The sequence below is a fragment of the Nesoenas mayeri genome (genome assembly GCF_963082525.1).
Source record: "Nesoenas mayeri genome assembly, chromosome: 1".
Classification (NCBI taxonomy): Eukaryota; Metazoa; Chordata; class Aves; order Columbiformes; family Columbidae; genus Nesoenas; species Nesoenas mayeri.
Window position 1 is genome coordinate 58,703,148 of NC_137541.1, and position 14,582 is coordinate 58,717,729.

The following is a 14,582-nucleotide window of genomic DNA, read 5'->3' on the forward strand; positions in this document are numbered from 1 at the left end:
GTAAGATCATTAGAAATGTTACCTCTGACAGAGAACTATAACGCAGTTTTACAGTAAGACTTAGGCTGTAGCAGTTTTACCAGACCAGCAAAAGTGCTGCTTTGTCAACCCAGATTGCTCTTGAATTTGAAATACTTCGCTGATACTTTATACCAACATGACTGCAGGGGAAACATGAAATGTATAAACGGAGCATGAGAAAATAGAATGCTCCAAGAATCTGCAGGGCAGAGCAGTAAAATCTGAATTACAGAAGAATTACCTTTTATAAAACAGAAATGGACAATTAGGTGATAAATCAAAAGTGAGAAAAGACAGGAGAGAAGAGATTGCTTGATGGGGGAGGACTCCATTAGGTTTTTATGCCTCAACCTCAGAATAACATTACTACTCAAGGACACCAGAGGCCGAATTACAGTTACAAAGAAATTCCCAAATAAGTGGCAATATAAACTGTATTGTACCTCACAGGACACAGTTCCTCACCCCTTCTCACCCCACAAATTTTTTGTCTTGACCACTGTTATGAATAAATTACCCAAGAAGCCAGAGTAGCAACTGAGTTGAATAGCCCCAGTGCAGAAGTCCACTTAGGATCTGAAATTCATATCATGGTCTCAGGCACTATATGTCAATAAGAAAGTGATTAAAAAATAAAGCCGTAGGAATACTAATACAAGTAAAAAATAGTTCTTGGTGAATGGTCTCTGGAACTGCACTTTTCAGCACCACCACAACAAAAAGACAGGAAGCAGAGCAGCCCAGCACACTGACCCAGAGCTCAAAACCAAAGTTCCACTTGGAACATCCAAGCAAGTTTTGTTACTGTGATCACTTACAATCAGAGCCAAAAAAAAAAGGTTAAGTCTAAAGCACATCTAGAACAGACACTCCAGAAGAATAAAGGAGGAAAAAAACCACAAGTCTTCAACAATGTTAAAAGACAATCTGTAAACAAAGTCAGACAGTAGGAACTCACAATATGATTTTTAATATGCGCATCCTGGGGTGAAGCCCACCCAAAAGCACCACCCAGATGAGGAAGATCTTGACTACATCTCCACAGCCCTGACCAGATCAATCCAGTAAGAGTCTGAAAGCAAGGAGTGAGTTCCACCTCTTACTATCACACAAGCAACATGAGAAATCTTTGTCAGGGTATTATAGATACTGCAACAGTATAGAGTCCACATTTGACCACCTGTGCAGGTATCTAGATACTTACCATGGGAATTTCAAGGATAAGTACCTTGAAAAAGTTACTAAGCTTCCTAGCCATTACAAGCAAATACATTTTTTTAAGATGCAAGATTCACATAATCGAAAAACATATAAGAACCACTGACAAAATTCTCTGGAGTTAGACCCTGGTAAGCCATCAAGAGTGATTTTAAAGGAACCAGTTACTCAGTTATGATACCACCACTTGCAATACTAACAAAAGCTGTGACAGTGAACCACTGCTGGCTGATCTTAGGTACCAACAGAAGCTTAGGAAAAACCAGAGCATCTGATTATATTTGAAGAGTTATCCACGGGTAGTTTTGAAGCAAGGAAACAAAATTCATCCTATTACAAAACTGCCTTGGAGACAACTAAAACCAAACACCATACAGAACATTTTCTGCTTTCTTCTTGACAGTGTGAGAGAAAGGATGTGCAGAGAGAAGAGAAATGGGAAAGGATGGGACCACAAAAGCATTATTATCCTTTTAATTTTCTTTAGGTGGTGCTTCTTCTACCTCCCTGTAGACCACTAGCATGGCGTAAACTAAGGGGCACACATGTTATTTATTTGCTTGGAAATTAAAGCAAATAAAAGAATTCAGACAGTAAGGTACCTCCCCTTTCACATAATATATTATGATTGTCCTAGCTTCAGGGTTTTATTGCTCTCCCCTAAATTATTGTATTAATTTATCACTTTTTTTTTTTTTGAGTTCTATCCTTTCAACATTCAGAAGGGAGTTTTACTTTCATCAGTCGTGCTGCGAAATAAGTGTTTTTCATATACTTTTCCACAGAACCAAGGCAGCTTTTAGCTTTTTAAACTTTTCTGTTTTAATTGTAAAATACATTTGCATCTCCAAAACTCAAGAATTCTCAGCTTTCATGCTAACAGCAAGGTTAAGAAAGAGCAATATACACAATTCCTTTAATCTGTGCTGTAGTGTGATTAATGTTAAAACATTTTTAAATTGTATCGCATGTTAAAACAGGAAACCCAGAAACATCCATTTGTCGTCTTGATGAGTGAAATATTAATCCATTTTGGTCCTTTATCGTGACAGTATAAAAGCTTGATGCTAAGAAGCAACACAGTCCCAAAGAAAAAAAACAAACAATATCCTGAGACACAACAGACCTGTATTTTCTTCCTTGTTCAGCCACAGGCCTATTATGTGGCTTTGCAGATAAAGGTATCATTGTCTTCCATTGTCTTGCACCATTTTTGTTTATGGGGTGGGGGGGCAGAGGGGAGCACTGCAAGTGCTTATTAGCAGGTGCTTGTATTGTCCGGGCTCAACCTCAGCTTGTGAAAAATAGGATATTACATGATCTTGCTCTTTGGTCCTGAGGTGTGGGCATGCGAAGTCCTTTTCCACCTCCTTTCTTTGTGTTTGAAGATGTTTAGAAAACACACTTGACCTATATCCACTTTTTTCAATTCACAGACCACTAAACTTTTGCTACATTATGTCAGTTGAATTTACTGTAGCTTCTCAACATGAGAGTAATAAATGTCTTGGTAAGAAAAGAAGACAATTTCCTGCTATTTGCTTTTTCCCCTTTGGCAAATCATTCTATTTACACAGGCCTTTGGAACAAGAGAATATAGTCTCCATTCTGCAAGTATTCAAATCCAAGCAAACACTGCTTTATTGAATATAGCATTTAATTTAGATGCAGATTATTCAGTGCTAAAGAAGCTGCAATTCAAAGGTGAACAACAAAAGGCCTGCTAAACATGACAAATAGAGTTCATACCTTCTCTCTCCTTTTCTGCACCTTTCTTTTTGAATTATGCCATAGATGCTGTAAGTATCAGGAAAGGTACACTTCTCAGCACTTAAGTTTAAATTACAGCAAGGGGAAAAACCTGTTGTTAAACTAACTTGGAAATACATGTTGCTCCCATTTTCCACTTTCTTCAGTGACAGTATCAGTAAGAAAATTGCCAGAAAAGCCCATCAAGAATGGAAATTCTATAACAGAACACAGGAGGTGTGCTTGGTTTTATAGCACCTTCACTCCTTTCTCGAGATCAATGATCTGAAGACTTCTTTGTATATCTTGAGGCATAAATACATCCGTCTTAATAAAACAGCAAGTGATATTAGCACACGGGGAACTTATGAAATTCTTACCGCTCTTGTTAGCCTTAACTTAAAAAAAAAAAAAAAAAAAAAAAAAAAAATCAAGCTTTTTAAAGAACCATTCACCAAAAAAAAAACCCAAACCACCATCAAACTAGTCCTCCTCACTCTTCTTTAGTAGCTAGAAAGGAAAAGTCACAGATCTAACAGTGAGTACTTGCTCACTGTTTCAACGTGGGTGAACCAGAAGCCACAATGCCTTTGGCCTCATCAAGTATTATGTTCAAGAGCGCATAATTTATTTAGGAGAATGAGATCATCATAAAGTGCTACCAGATCATGTTTTCCTTCTCCTTCACTGTCTTAAGTCCCTCCTGCTCTCTTTGTCTTCTGATCCATGTTTTTCATCATTTTCAAATTTCAATTTTTAATTAAATACTCTCTAGGGGTTCAAGAGAAGTACATTCTTAATTCAATCTAGTTCTGCAGCTGCTCAGTGGTGAGAATGGTTAATTAAATCAACCATAGTGCCAGACACAAAGTTCAAGGAACTGTATTTCCTCAACAGGTCATACAGGTCTGCTATTGTTCACTCTATCTATATTGCCATCTATTCCTCAAACTTACCTTCTACTTTGCTATGACCATGAAGATTCACAGCAGACTCTACCCAATTTCAGGTAATTGAAATGAACATTTGTAGTAACCACAATAAACTGGACTTTATTTTTTACAACAACTCTACATTTCTGTGGCTCTTCAAGTTACTAAGAACTTCTCTTAACTAGCCTTAAATAGTCCCTCTCCATCTCATATAAGGCAAAATTAAACATTTTAGATATTTCTGGTATTTTCACTAGACTATACAAAACAGTTTTGTAGAAAAACAAAGAGAAACTATGTTTCTAGCAAGTTAGACGTAAGAGATTTCAGTAGCAAAGAGGCATAACTTGGAATTGCTGAATAAGAACATTGGCCGATTGCTTCTGCTAACAGAAGCAGCATTAAAAGAATAAAATAATTGTTTTATTCTGCTATTAGGTTTCAGAGTTAAGCATCCAAGGCAGTAAGAAAGTAAGCCCAAGAGTATTTGAAATATTATTTCAAGCTTTCATTTTCTCTGGAAGTCAAGACAACATTTATATAACGTTTATAATCGACTGTGCTGAACAATGGGACAATTAGACAACCTCCTCTGAAAAGGCCATGCTCACTTTTTGCCTGGTCTTTGTGGACAGACCTGGGCAGGAAGGGAAGATGTACACTTGTATTCCATGTGGATTCTGTCTGCTTCATTTCCAAACTTCATGGTTCAGCCCATACTGACAGCAGGAGGTTGGCCTGTTGGGCAGGAGCCTCCCAGCTCCGAAACAGCAGAGACCACGTTGCAGGTTTGAATGTGGGAGACCTCTGGCCAGACGGCAATCTGCAGGGAAGGTGAGGACCATGTGCAGCAATCTGTGTTGTCAGAAACCAGTGGAATAAACATGTGGTTCAGAGTCACAGAAATTCTGCATCACTGTACTCTCAGCAGCCCTCCTTGCCCTCCCCACTGAAGAGGGAGAGCCCATATCACCTCTGTAACACAGAGGTTTTAAAAAGAGAGATGGGTTTCACTGGCTTTACATCTCTTAAGGTTTATGTCGAAACTGAAAAATGCTGGATGGGAGTGGGCAGAACCAGAGGGAATTAGAACATATGCTAAGTATTAATGAAGGATACTTAGTAAGTTTTCTTCTCTTACAGGCTGGTACTCCCTTAAGGGGTTTCAGTAAAGTCAGAACAATAACAACAACAATTAATACTAAGATAGCACACAGTGTGCCTACAGGAAAGCTTGAGCTTAATATTTTTATAGGTCACTCACTAACAGATTTTAAAAGCTTACAAAGAAGTTACTGGGAGGAGAGAAGTTCTGTGCCTCTGTGGCTGCAGGAACCTTCAGACCTCCCAGAACTGTCACAGTGTCAACATTATCTAATAACAAGGTTCTTCTGAGATTTAGAGCATGACAGCATCTTGCTCCATCAACATACTTTACAGCTTCCATCCTTCCAAACTTCAAATATGGTACACTCCACAGCCTTAAGGAATCTTCCCACATCATGAATTAAATTTGGGGAGAAAGTCTCACAATACATTTGATATGATTTACCATCATCTATTTCAACACCTTTAAAACATTCAGCAATGTGGGAGGAAAATACCATTTTGGTGATTTTCTTCCCACTAAAGGAGGCCTTGAATTTTAGATCCATTACGTCCAAATTGAACCTGAACAATAAATCAAGAAAACCCATCTCAAACATTCAAGATTTATATTACAGGACTGACCTAACACAGTAAGCCAGAAACAGTAGGGTAGAAACCAGATATTTTAGTACTACAAGAGGTGAAACAGACAAAGTAGAAGGCATTGAGGATGAAATATGTCATTCATGAAGACCTGGCCATTTCAGGTAATTATACGGCTTATGAGTAACATTCTTACATTTGGTTGCTGCTTCCTTCCCCCTGCTGCCACCCCCCTGCTTCCTCCCCTAAACTCAGTATCATTGTCCAATTTTAAAAGTCAGTCTTGCTTGCTACCTTGGACAGACTGACCCTTCCTATTCTATCAGCCAGGCAAACAGCGCTGTAGTTCCTTCCAGCTGTGCAATGCCACGGCTGACTGGGGAATTGGTACTGACAGACATTTCCAGGCCACAAACACCGCTGTGATTTTCTTGCCATTTTAAGTCTATAAACAGCACAAATGTGTTGCTACTCCAGAAGCAGAACTGGGGCCTGTCAAGGTACAAATAATGGAGAACAAAGCTACTAAATGATGAGAAAGTGTTTCTAAAAAAAAAAATCTTTCCTCTTTGTATTGGGACATGCGAGGCTTGAGCTGAAGTGCCTGCTGGGCCACATCAAGGGCGAAGGACAACGCCTGACCCCTCTCACAAAGGTGACTGCCCAGTCAAGTCACCAGATGTTCATTTGGAGCTGATTCCAGCATGGACCTAAAGAACCAACCGTTTGTGTCAACCACGCCATGCTGCTGTGAAGTGTTGTGGCTCTGAAGACTCAACCTTTTCCAGCAAAACACTGTCAAGGATTTCTTGGCTGGTTGAGACAAATACAGTATACAGCTTGTCCTCTCCCTAACATCACCCAACCTAGAGAAACCTAAAGTTCAATTACACCTGCATTACAATACAATTACACTCTAGACACGGCCTTGCTCTAATGCTAAGGTCATGGCTGAAGCTGTGAAGACTTGCATTGCTACACTTGATCTTTTACTTGCACTTCTGCACAGGCATGAATGACTGCCAACAAAATCGGTGAGGCTTGCTGGAGTAAATAACTAAACCTAGGCATGAACAAATCCAATATGCAGCAAGAGCCTGGTAAGAAGCACTATTGCAGTCTTCAGGTTACATGGCAAGTTTCCAATAGCCCCAGAAACCAAAGACAAAATCTGCAAGTCCCTCTGTATTTGCCCCCACATCTGAACTTCAAGTCTACTACATGACTTCATTACAGATTGTGACCCTTTGAACTCTCTTTCACTGCAATCATTCTAAGCTAATAGCAGTAGAACTGTATATACTGTCAAGTCAAGTGTATGTTGGTATTACTAAATAAAAAAAGTGGAACTTGTTTCTGTACTAGCAAAAGGCTACATCATAAGGTATTCAAGCAACTCCCATTAATTTTGGTGACAATTTCAGTAGTTTGCTCTTAGCAAGAGCATGGTACCATTTTACCTTTTAATTGAAAGCATTTTTATTTTTACCTTAACTGAAGGATAAAAGGAGAATGCTGAAGGTTTTACAGGCGCTAAGGATATTGAGGAAATATATAGATTAAAAAGGACACACATAGTCCAGGCCTGTCACCCCATTACTGAACATCAGATTTGAGTAAAGCCATAGATAAAGCCAAATATTTAGTAATTCTATGTAGGACTTTTGAAGCTTTAGAACTGTAGAAGTTTTCAGCTGCATCTGTTCAGATGTGTATTTTTCTTACCTACTTCCCAGAGAACCATGAGGGCAGATTCAGGAACAAAAATAACTCCACAGCTTTTGATTGTCAAGTATGTGCACAAAAAAGCTGCCTTTATAAAAGTGACTCTGATCACATATGATTAACATCTTTTCCAGTAAGGAAGTAATGTTATGAAAACGCATTTTTTAAAAAAGAAGTTTCTTTTATAAAAGACTTGTTAAATCTGCTTACTGTTGTTAACACTCCTTGATGAGCTTTGTTCAGCTTTAACTTAAATGTCACAGAAAGAACAACAATTTGCACAGAAAATGTGTCAAGAACATAACCAATTAAGCAACAATTCTACCAAGTACTTTCAGAACACTCCTTAGCAAGACAGAAGGCACGACTAACTACAGCAACAGGCTTAAAACATTGAATAAAGCATTATTCAACTGTATATACACCTCTAAACCACTCAGCTTACAAAGTTATCAAACACACTTAAGTGTTTGACGTACTGGCTATTGCTCAACTACAGCTCTAAACACAGATTGACATTCCCATATCCTATAATACAGGTATTTCTCATAAAAATCCTGTTATAACTCTGCATTTAATACATATCTAAATTGCAATCAAGAAAGCTACACATATCAGTGGTGGGGGAGGTGAAAAGCCTCTTGAAGTCTGTAACAACTGTTCTCTAAGATATAAAAAGCAAAGCAGGGAAAGGTATTTTCAGAGAGCTCCTGGGACTGTGAAACAAACCTATTCTACAGGAAGATTGATGAAGGCTTCTAGGCCACATTCCTAGTTTTATTTTATTTTGATTTACATGAGACAACAGCAATATATACCATACATTTTATATAACTCTCACTATTCCTTTTGTGAACTGCATACTCGCATACAAGAGTGAAGTCAAGCTAAGTGGTCTTCAAGTCATCTGTGTAATAAACAATTGTCACTTAAGATTACCTTACACATGACTGATGGTTTTGTAAATGCAAAGGACAGACAGACTTTTCCCACTCATTTCTACCAGAAAAAGACTTCAGAACTGAAAATATTTACTTTTTGCATAAAATCATTGAATGAATTCATTTGTGTCCAATATGAGACAGGCTGTCCCTACAGAAATGTTGCAATTCTGATTTCAAGCTTTGAGTTTATTTCAGAAATAGAGGAAACATGCAGCCTCATTCACTAAGGAACATTTCCTGAATAAATATGCAAATCAGCCCCAAAACTAATTAGAGAAAAGAAAAGAAGGGTCTTGTCATCACATATTATGCCATAAAAATAACAGGGGGAAAAAAAAGAACAAAAATCAGAGGCAGCCCAAGCTTTAAATGTGAGGCTGCAAATGGATCTCAAGGGACCTGTTAATCCCTGACTCACCTGTACAGCTCCATGCTATAACACACAAACATTTCCCATCTTTGGAACCTGACATGGACAGTACACATTCTGCTGATTACAGCTAACTTTGGATTAACAGGCTTCTGTATGTTTGTCTCCCTTACAGCTCCAAAGTTTTCTTCTGCACTTATGCCTTCATATTAACCTCTAATATTCTCCAAGTATCTAACATAGACAAGAAATTGTTGCCTGCAGAGAGGAGCAAACATGCAAAAATGTATTGCAAAATGTATATCTCAGATACAGAAAAAAAGAACCCCACCCTGAATCTGCACCAAACAAAATAATTTATACGCTTTTCTGTTACTACTTTTATTAAAGACAGGGCTTTTTGTTAGGAAGGTTTTTCTTCTTCAGAAGAGAGGCAAATGGATAGTTTTCAGGTCTCTTGCGCTAAAGAAACAAAATGGAAACCAGAACTTTCTAACCACTAATTGCACCTTTTCACAATGGCAGCTCAGTTATGAGACTGCTTTTCCTTTGCTATACTTTGAACGAGGGCAGTTATGCAGCTCTATAGTCTATTTTACTTACCTTTCTCTTGTCTTCATCTGCTGGATCAAATCTGAAAATGGCCTGATTCTGTGAAAAAAGAGAAGAGTTTGCATTTGTTACATGAACAACAGCTGCCAAGTAGGTAATACCTGCAAAACTGTTATAGAACTTGAGGAGTCTGGTTCAAACCAGCCTCCGCTAACGAGGCCATAACCATGTCCACTCGTGTCCTTTTCCATTCTACCCAACAGCAAAAGCTTCACTAAGTGGCTCCAACTAAGGATTTCACCATTACCTCACTACTGGTACCGAGCAAACCTTGGCCTGGGGCCTGCGCTTCTGACGTGAGTTAACAGCCTCACATGTGGCACTTTACAGGGTGAAAAACATTAGTTACAGCTTTGTGTTGTTATTATTATATTGATATATTAAGATATCTTATTACTCAGATTCTTCCCTGGGCAGTTCCTGTTTACGAGCTTTTAACTGCACTTTAAAGTGTCCCAAAAGAACAACCATAGTATAATCTTGCCCAGAAAACATGTAGTATAAATCAAATAAGCCTTACTACAAAGACTGCCAGTTTCTGTAGTGTGGCAATTTCCATAACATTAACAAGGTATTTGTTTCTCTGGAACAGTTAAACACAAAATCTAAAGGTCTAAAACACAAGGTCTAAAAACAAGTACTTACTTCCTGTTAAACACTTCCAAGAGTAATTGAATCTAGTTCTACGTTAGTCTCCTGAGCTATGTTATTATTGAAATATTACTCAAATGACAGAGTTTATTCTGCCAGTCAAAGAAAACAGCAGTAATACCAGAGAGTTATTTTAATGATATTTTAAAACTTCCAAGCTAAATGATTAAGCATGACGAACAGCTTTTAAAAAAATAAAAGTCCCACTTTCTATTATTTCTAATACACAACTTGCTACATCATGCAAAAGACTGAAAATCAAAAGTGACCCTCCACAGCACATTTGCAGGCCTCTTGCATTTCATGACACAAGCTCAGACCTCCACAGAAAGGCCTTGGACACCTACTCTACCATCAAGGGTTACCAATATCAGATCCTTGAGGATGGCAGGAAAATAATTCCTTTCTCTCACATGGCTCCTCAATTAACACAGTTGAACGACAAGTTCGGCAAATGCCAGCCAAAAGCAGGCAAATATTAATTGATAAGCAACTAAACATGAGATGACAATCTTTGCATTTGCACAAGAACGCTTTTGAAACTTGGAAATGCACTGACAGCAAGTAGTCTAAGTGCTGGAGAAGCAGAGATTTGGAATAATCATTGCAAACGGGACAACATAGAGGAGCAAGAACAGACATTAAGTTCTCTCACAGATTTTCTATAGCCATCTGCACCTTTAGAACTACATTTAATCCATCCTCTCTTTTCAATTAAAGCACATTTAATCCATTATTTGGAAAGAAAACTAAGAAAACCTAAAGCCCAGAAGAGGTATGGGTAAAGATAAGGAACGTAGAGTACTCGTCCCAGTCTTTGCTGGCCAATAGGTATCATATCTGAGTTAGTAACACATTGCACAGAAAAAGAGACGTAGGAAACATTAACCAAACTTCTTCACAAGAAACACAGTAAGAGAGATGTCATTTTGAAACAATATTAAGATTCCCATGCCACTTCAAAAGAAGTATTTAGCTACACACCTAACTCCAATATTTCATTCAAAGACCTGGAATGCCGAACAGAAACCACATCAGCTTGAGAATTCAACTATCCTTGAGAACTCAACTTAAGCCTGCATAATTATCTGGGGAAGCTGCTGAGAAGGCATAAAATCCAGTATTGCAAATTTAAGAACAAATGTTTGTGTGCACTTTTTGATGAAACACATTTAACAAAGGGTCATTGTCAAGAGTAAAGACAGGAGATCAGAATCGTTCCTCTGTACCTTAGAGGTCAGTGAGTTAAAGCAGTTAGATGCACCTAAACAAACTCTACATCTACCAACCCTTCAGAAAAAGTGTTCTGCAGCTGCAGCAATTCTTACATTTTAATTTCATGTGCACAAAGGCAACCTGCATTAAGATTGTTGCTCAAGCTTCTTCTAGAAGCTCAACTCTGTTATTGCCATTGTTACACTTAAAACATACTGAACCTAAGATAGCAAACTTCAAGCCATCCCTTGGAGGCTGAAGAACAACTGTATGCCAATCCACATTAACTTGGCTTTTCCCCTAATCACAAAGCTAGGAAACTTGAACCAAAAACCTGAATGTTTGTTCCTGTAACAGATTTCTAAATTTCAGCAGACAGTTAGCTCAACACAACTGCATTTAAGTTACATCCAGAGCCACATATTATATCCAGAGTCAATATCAGCTTTAGAGACTTGTGTGCCAGTCACAGAGGTGTCTACAAAAAGGACAGACACCTGACGGGTTGAGATGTGATCTTTGGAAGCAGACCACACTGAAATTTAGGTTTCAAAATGTCCCTATCAGAGGAGGGGAAAAAAGAAAAAACCACCTAGCATCTAGCTTCACTCCAGTTTCTGCTTCCCAATATTACCAGGAAATCCCTTCATTTCTTGACTTTGCATAGACATATCACACTGTAATGGCAAAAGACACAAGGTACTCTTTTAATAACCATCAGCATTCAAAGCTCAACCTGTTGTAACCCCGCTTTTAGCTGTCGATTCTTTTGCCTTTTCTTGGCCAGAACCACAGAAAAATCAAGCGAGGCTTGGCAGTCCATTTTACACCCCCCTGCCTCCCACTGCACAGCCTCTCCTCCGTGCGTTGACGCGGTCCCTGCCAAAGCAGTGGGTGCAAATCCCCCTCTCCCGCACACCCGCTGACCTTGGCTCACCCCAAAGGGCAGGTGAGCAGGCACCTAACACTATTATCGAAGAGACCTCAGTGTTACTGTGCCTTGCCTCTTCCCAGAGGCACACGCAGATTAAAAGGCTTTTGAGGCAAACTGATGCTGTGGGATGGCTCTTTTTGCAGCCTGGTGACCCGCTCAGGCATGTAAAGCAGAGGTAAGACAGAAGGTGCGGGGGGCCAAGCCTGGCAACAGGCTTGATGTACCTGCTGTATGCTGGGTCTGTGCTGCTGTGAGAGCCGGCTTTCCTCCGGGCCAGGGGTGTCAAACTCATTGTCACCAGGGACCACATCAGCCTCATAGTTGCCCTCAAAGGGCCAAATTCAAATTATGAAAATATATGATTTTGTTTTCAGGAGGGAAAGTTGATTTAAAATAAAAGTGGATTATCTGGCAAAGGATTTAAATTTGATGAAACAGAACAGGCGTTGGCTAATGAAACAAAGAAACTACAAAAAGCAGCTCTTGGCTTGCAAGATTCAGATGATGAAGATACAACTGTTGATGCAAGTACCTGAAAATCAGATTTAAATTGTTTAAGGCTTTCCAATACATTTGTATTTTCCCCAGTAGGTTACATAACATGTTGTGGAATGCATGGATTTTTGTTACTCTATGTCCTACGCTACTGACTTAGTTAACTGCCATGAGTAAGATCTGTATGTATTCTTTGATATAAAAACCATATAGCTATGAAGGTCAAGATCTATGAGGATCTTGAAAGTCTGACTTCAGATAAATTATTTTATTTGCAATATTAATCTTGCGTAAGTGGAACAGAATGATTGCCCTCAATTACAAACATGTTTTTGCTTGCAGTGTTTTAAAGAAATTTAGCCCTTTGAGGGCAACTACGAGGCTGAGGTGGCCCCCGGTGACAATGAGTTTGACAGCCCTGCTCTAGCCATTCCCGCACACACCGCCGGCGGGCAGAGAGCGCGCAGGGAAGCGCAGGGGAGCGGGCCAGGCTATACCGGGCAAGCCCCTGCCGGGGGAACGGCAGCCGGGGCGGTGACCGCGGGGACCCTCCACAAAGCCGAGCCCGGGGGAGCAGGGACGGGCCCCCGCGGCCCGGTGCTGCCGAGGGCGGGGCGGTGACACCGCCGGGTGTGGGGAGCGGGGGCGGAAGGGCCGGCTCGCCCCGCAGGGGGAGAGGGAGGACGCCCGCCCTACCCCAACAGCCCGTTACCTCTTCGTTGTACCGCGCCAGGACCCGCTCCACTGCCTCGGGGCCAGTACGCCCCTCCACGGCCTCCAGCACCGCGCCCAGCTCCATGCCCGCCGCCCGCCCGGCCCTGCTCCGCTCCGCCGGCAGCAGCCGCCGCCCCGCCGCGCCCTGACCTCCCACCCCGCACCCCCCTGACGTGACGTGACGCGACGCTCGCCGTAGAAACCGCCCGGACTGGCAGGCAGCGCTTGCGCGCTATTGGTTGGAGGGAGCGGTCGCGTGCACCCTTCAGCTCTCCTATTGGCCGCCCTAACGGCCCACTCCCGCCTCGCAACGAGAATGCGGCGAGAGGACTATATCTCCCGGCATGCCAAGCGCCGCTGCGCCGCGGTGGGCGCCGGGATCTGCGGCGTTTTAAGTGCCGCGGGGCACGATGGGTGCTGTAGTCCCTTTGGGGCGGCAAAGACCCGCGGCGGGCGAGAAGGGCGGCGAGCGGGATGAAGAACACGGTTCGAGTCCCGAGTGCCCTGGGGTTGCTGGGGGTCCTGGTGGACAGCAAGACGACCATGAGCCAGCACTGTGAACTCGTGGCCAAGAAGGCCAATGGCATCCTGGGGTGTATGAGAAGGGGGGTGGTTAGTAGATCGAGAGAGGTTCTCCTGCCGCTCTACTCTGCCCTGGTGAGACCACACCTGGAATATTGTGTCCAGTTCTGGGCCCCTCAGTTCCAGAAGGACAGGGAACTGCTGGAGAGGGTCCAGCGCAGGGCAACAAAGATGATTAAGGGAGTGGAGCATCTCCCCTATGAGGAAAGGCTGAGGGAGCTGGGGCTCTTTAGTTTGGAGAAGAGGAGACTAAGGGGTGACCTTATTAATGTTTATAAATATGTAAAGGGTGAGTGTCACAAGGATGGAGCCAGGCTCTTCTCAGTGACAAACAATGACAGGACAAGGAGCAAAGGGTACAAACTGGAACACAAGAGGTTCCACTTAAATTTGAGAAGAAACTTCTTCACGGTGAGGGTTCCAGAGCACTGGAACAGGCTGCCCAGGGGGATTGTGGAGTCTCCTTCTCTGGAGACATTCAGAACCTGACTGGACGCCTTCCTGCGTAACCTCATCTAAGTGTTCTTGCTTTGATGGGGGGATTTGACTAGATGATCTTTCTAGTCCCCTTCCAATCCCTAACTTTCTGTGATTCTGTGATTCTGTGTGTGCTCAGCAGCACAAAGCACACCCTGGCACATGCCCCCCTCTTTAGGTGTTGCTGTAATGTGTGGCAGCAAAAGAAACCCCTTTTTCTCAAGTCTAATCCATCAGAGTCATGTGGGTAC

The 14,582-nt window shown here is 41.5% G+C and overlaps 1 protein-coding gene across 5 annotated transcripts in view; it reads right to left on the reverse strand.

Moving 5' to 3' along the window:
* Nucleotides 1-13,445, reverse strand: part of RIC8B (RIC8 guanine nucleotide exchange factor B) — a 36,624-nt gene extending 23,179 nt beyond the window's left edge. For 2 of the 5 annotated variants that reach the window (XM_080349973.1, XM_080349975.1), the window contains exons 1-3: nucleotides 13,271-13,361; nucleotides 9,255-9,302; nucleotides 4,558-4,775 (exon numbers count right to left, since the gene is read on the reverse strand). In XM_080349973.1, the coding sequence (XP_080206099.1) occupies nucleotides 4,558-4,626 (69 nt within the window). In that variant the 5' untranslated portion in view covers nucleotides 4,627-4,775; nucleotides 9,255-9,302; nucleotides 13,271-13,361. Of the gene's footprint in view, nucleotides 1-4,531; nucleotides 4,776-9,254; nucleotides 9,303-13,270 lie in introns of those variants that run through there. The other 3 variants (XM_080349974.1, XM_080349972.1, XM_080349976.1) reach the window with 3 other exon arrangements.
* Between the last annotated feature and the right edge of the window lie 1,137 nt (nucleotides 13,446-14,582).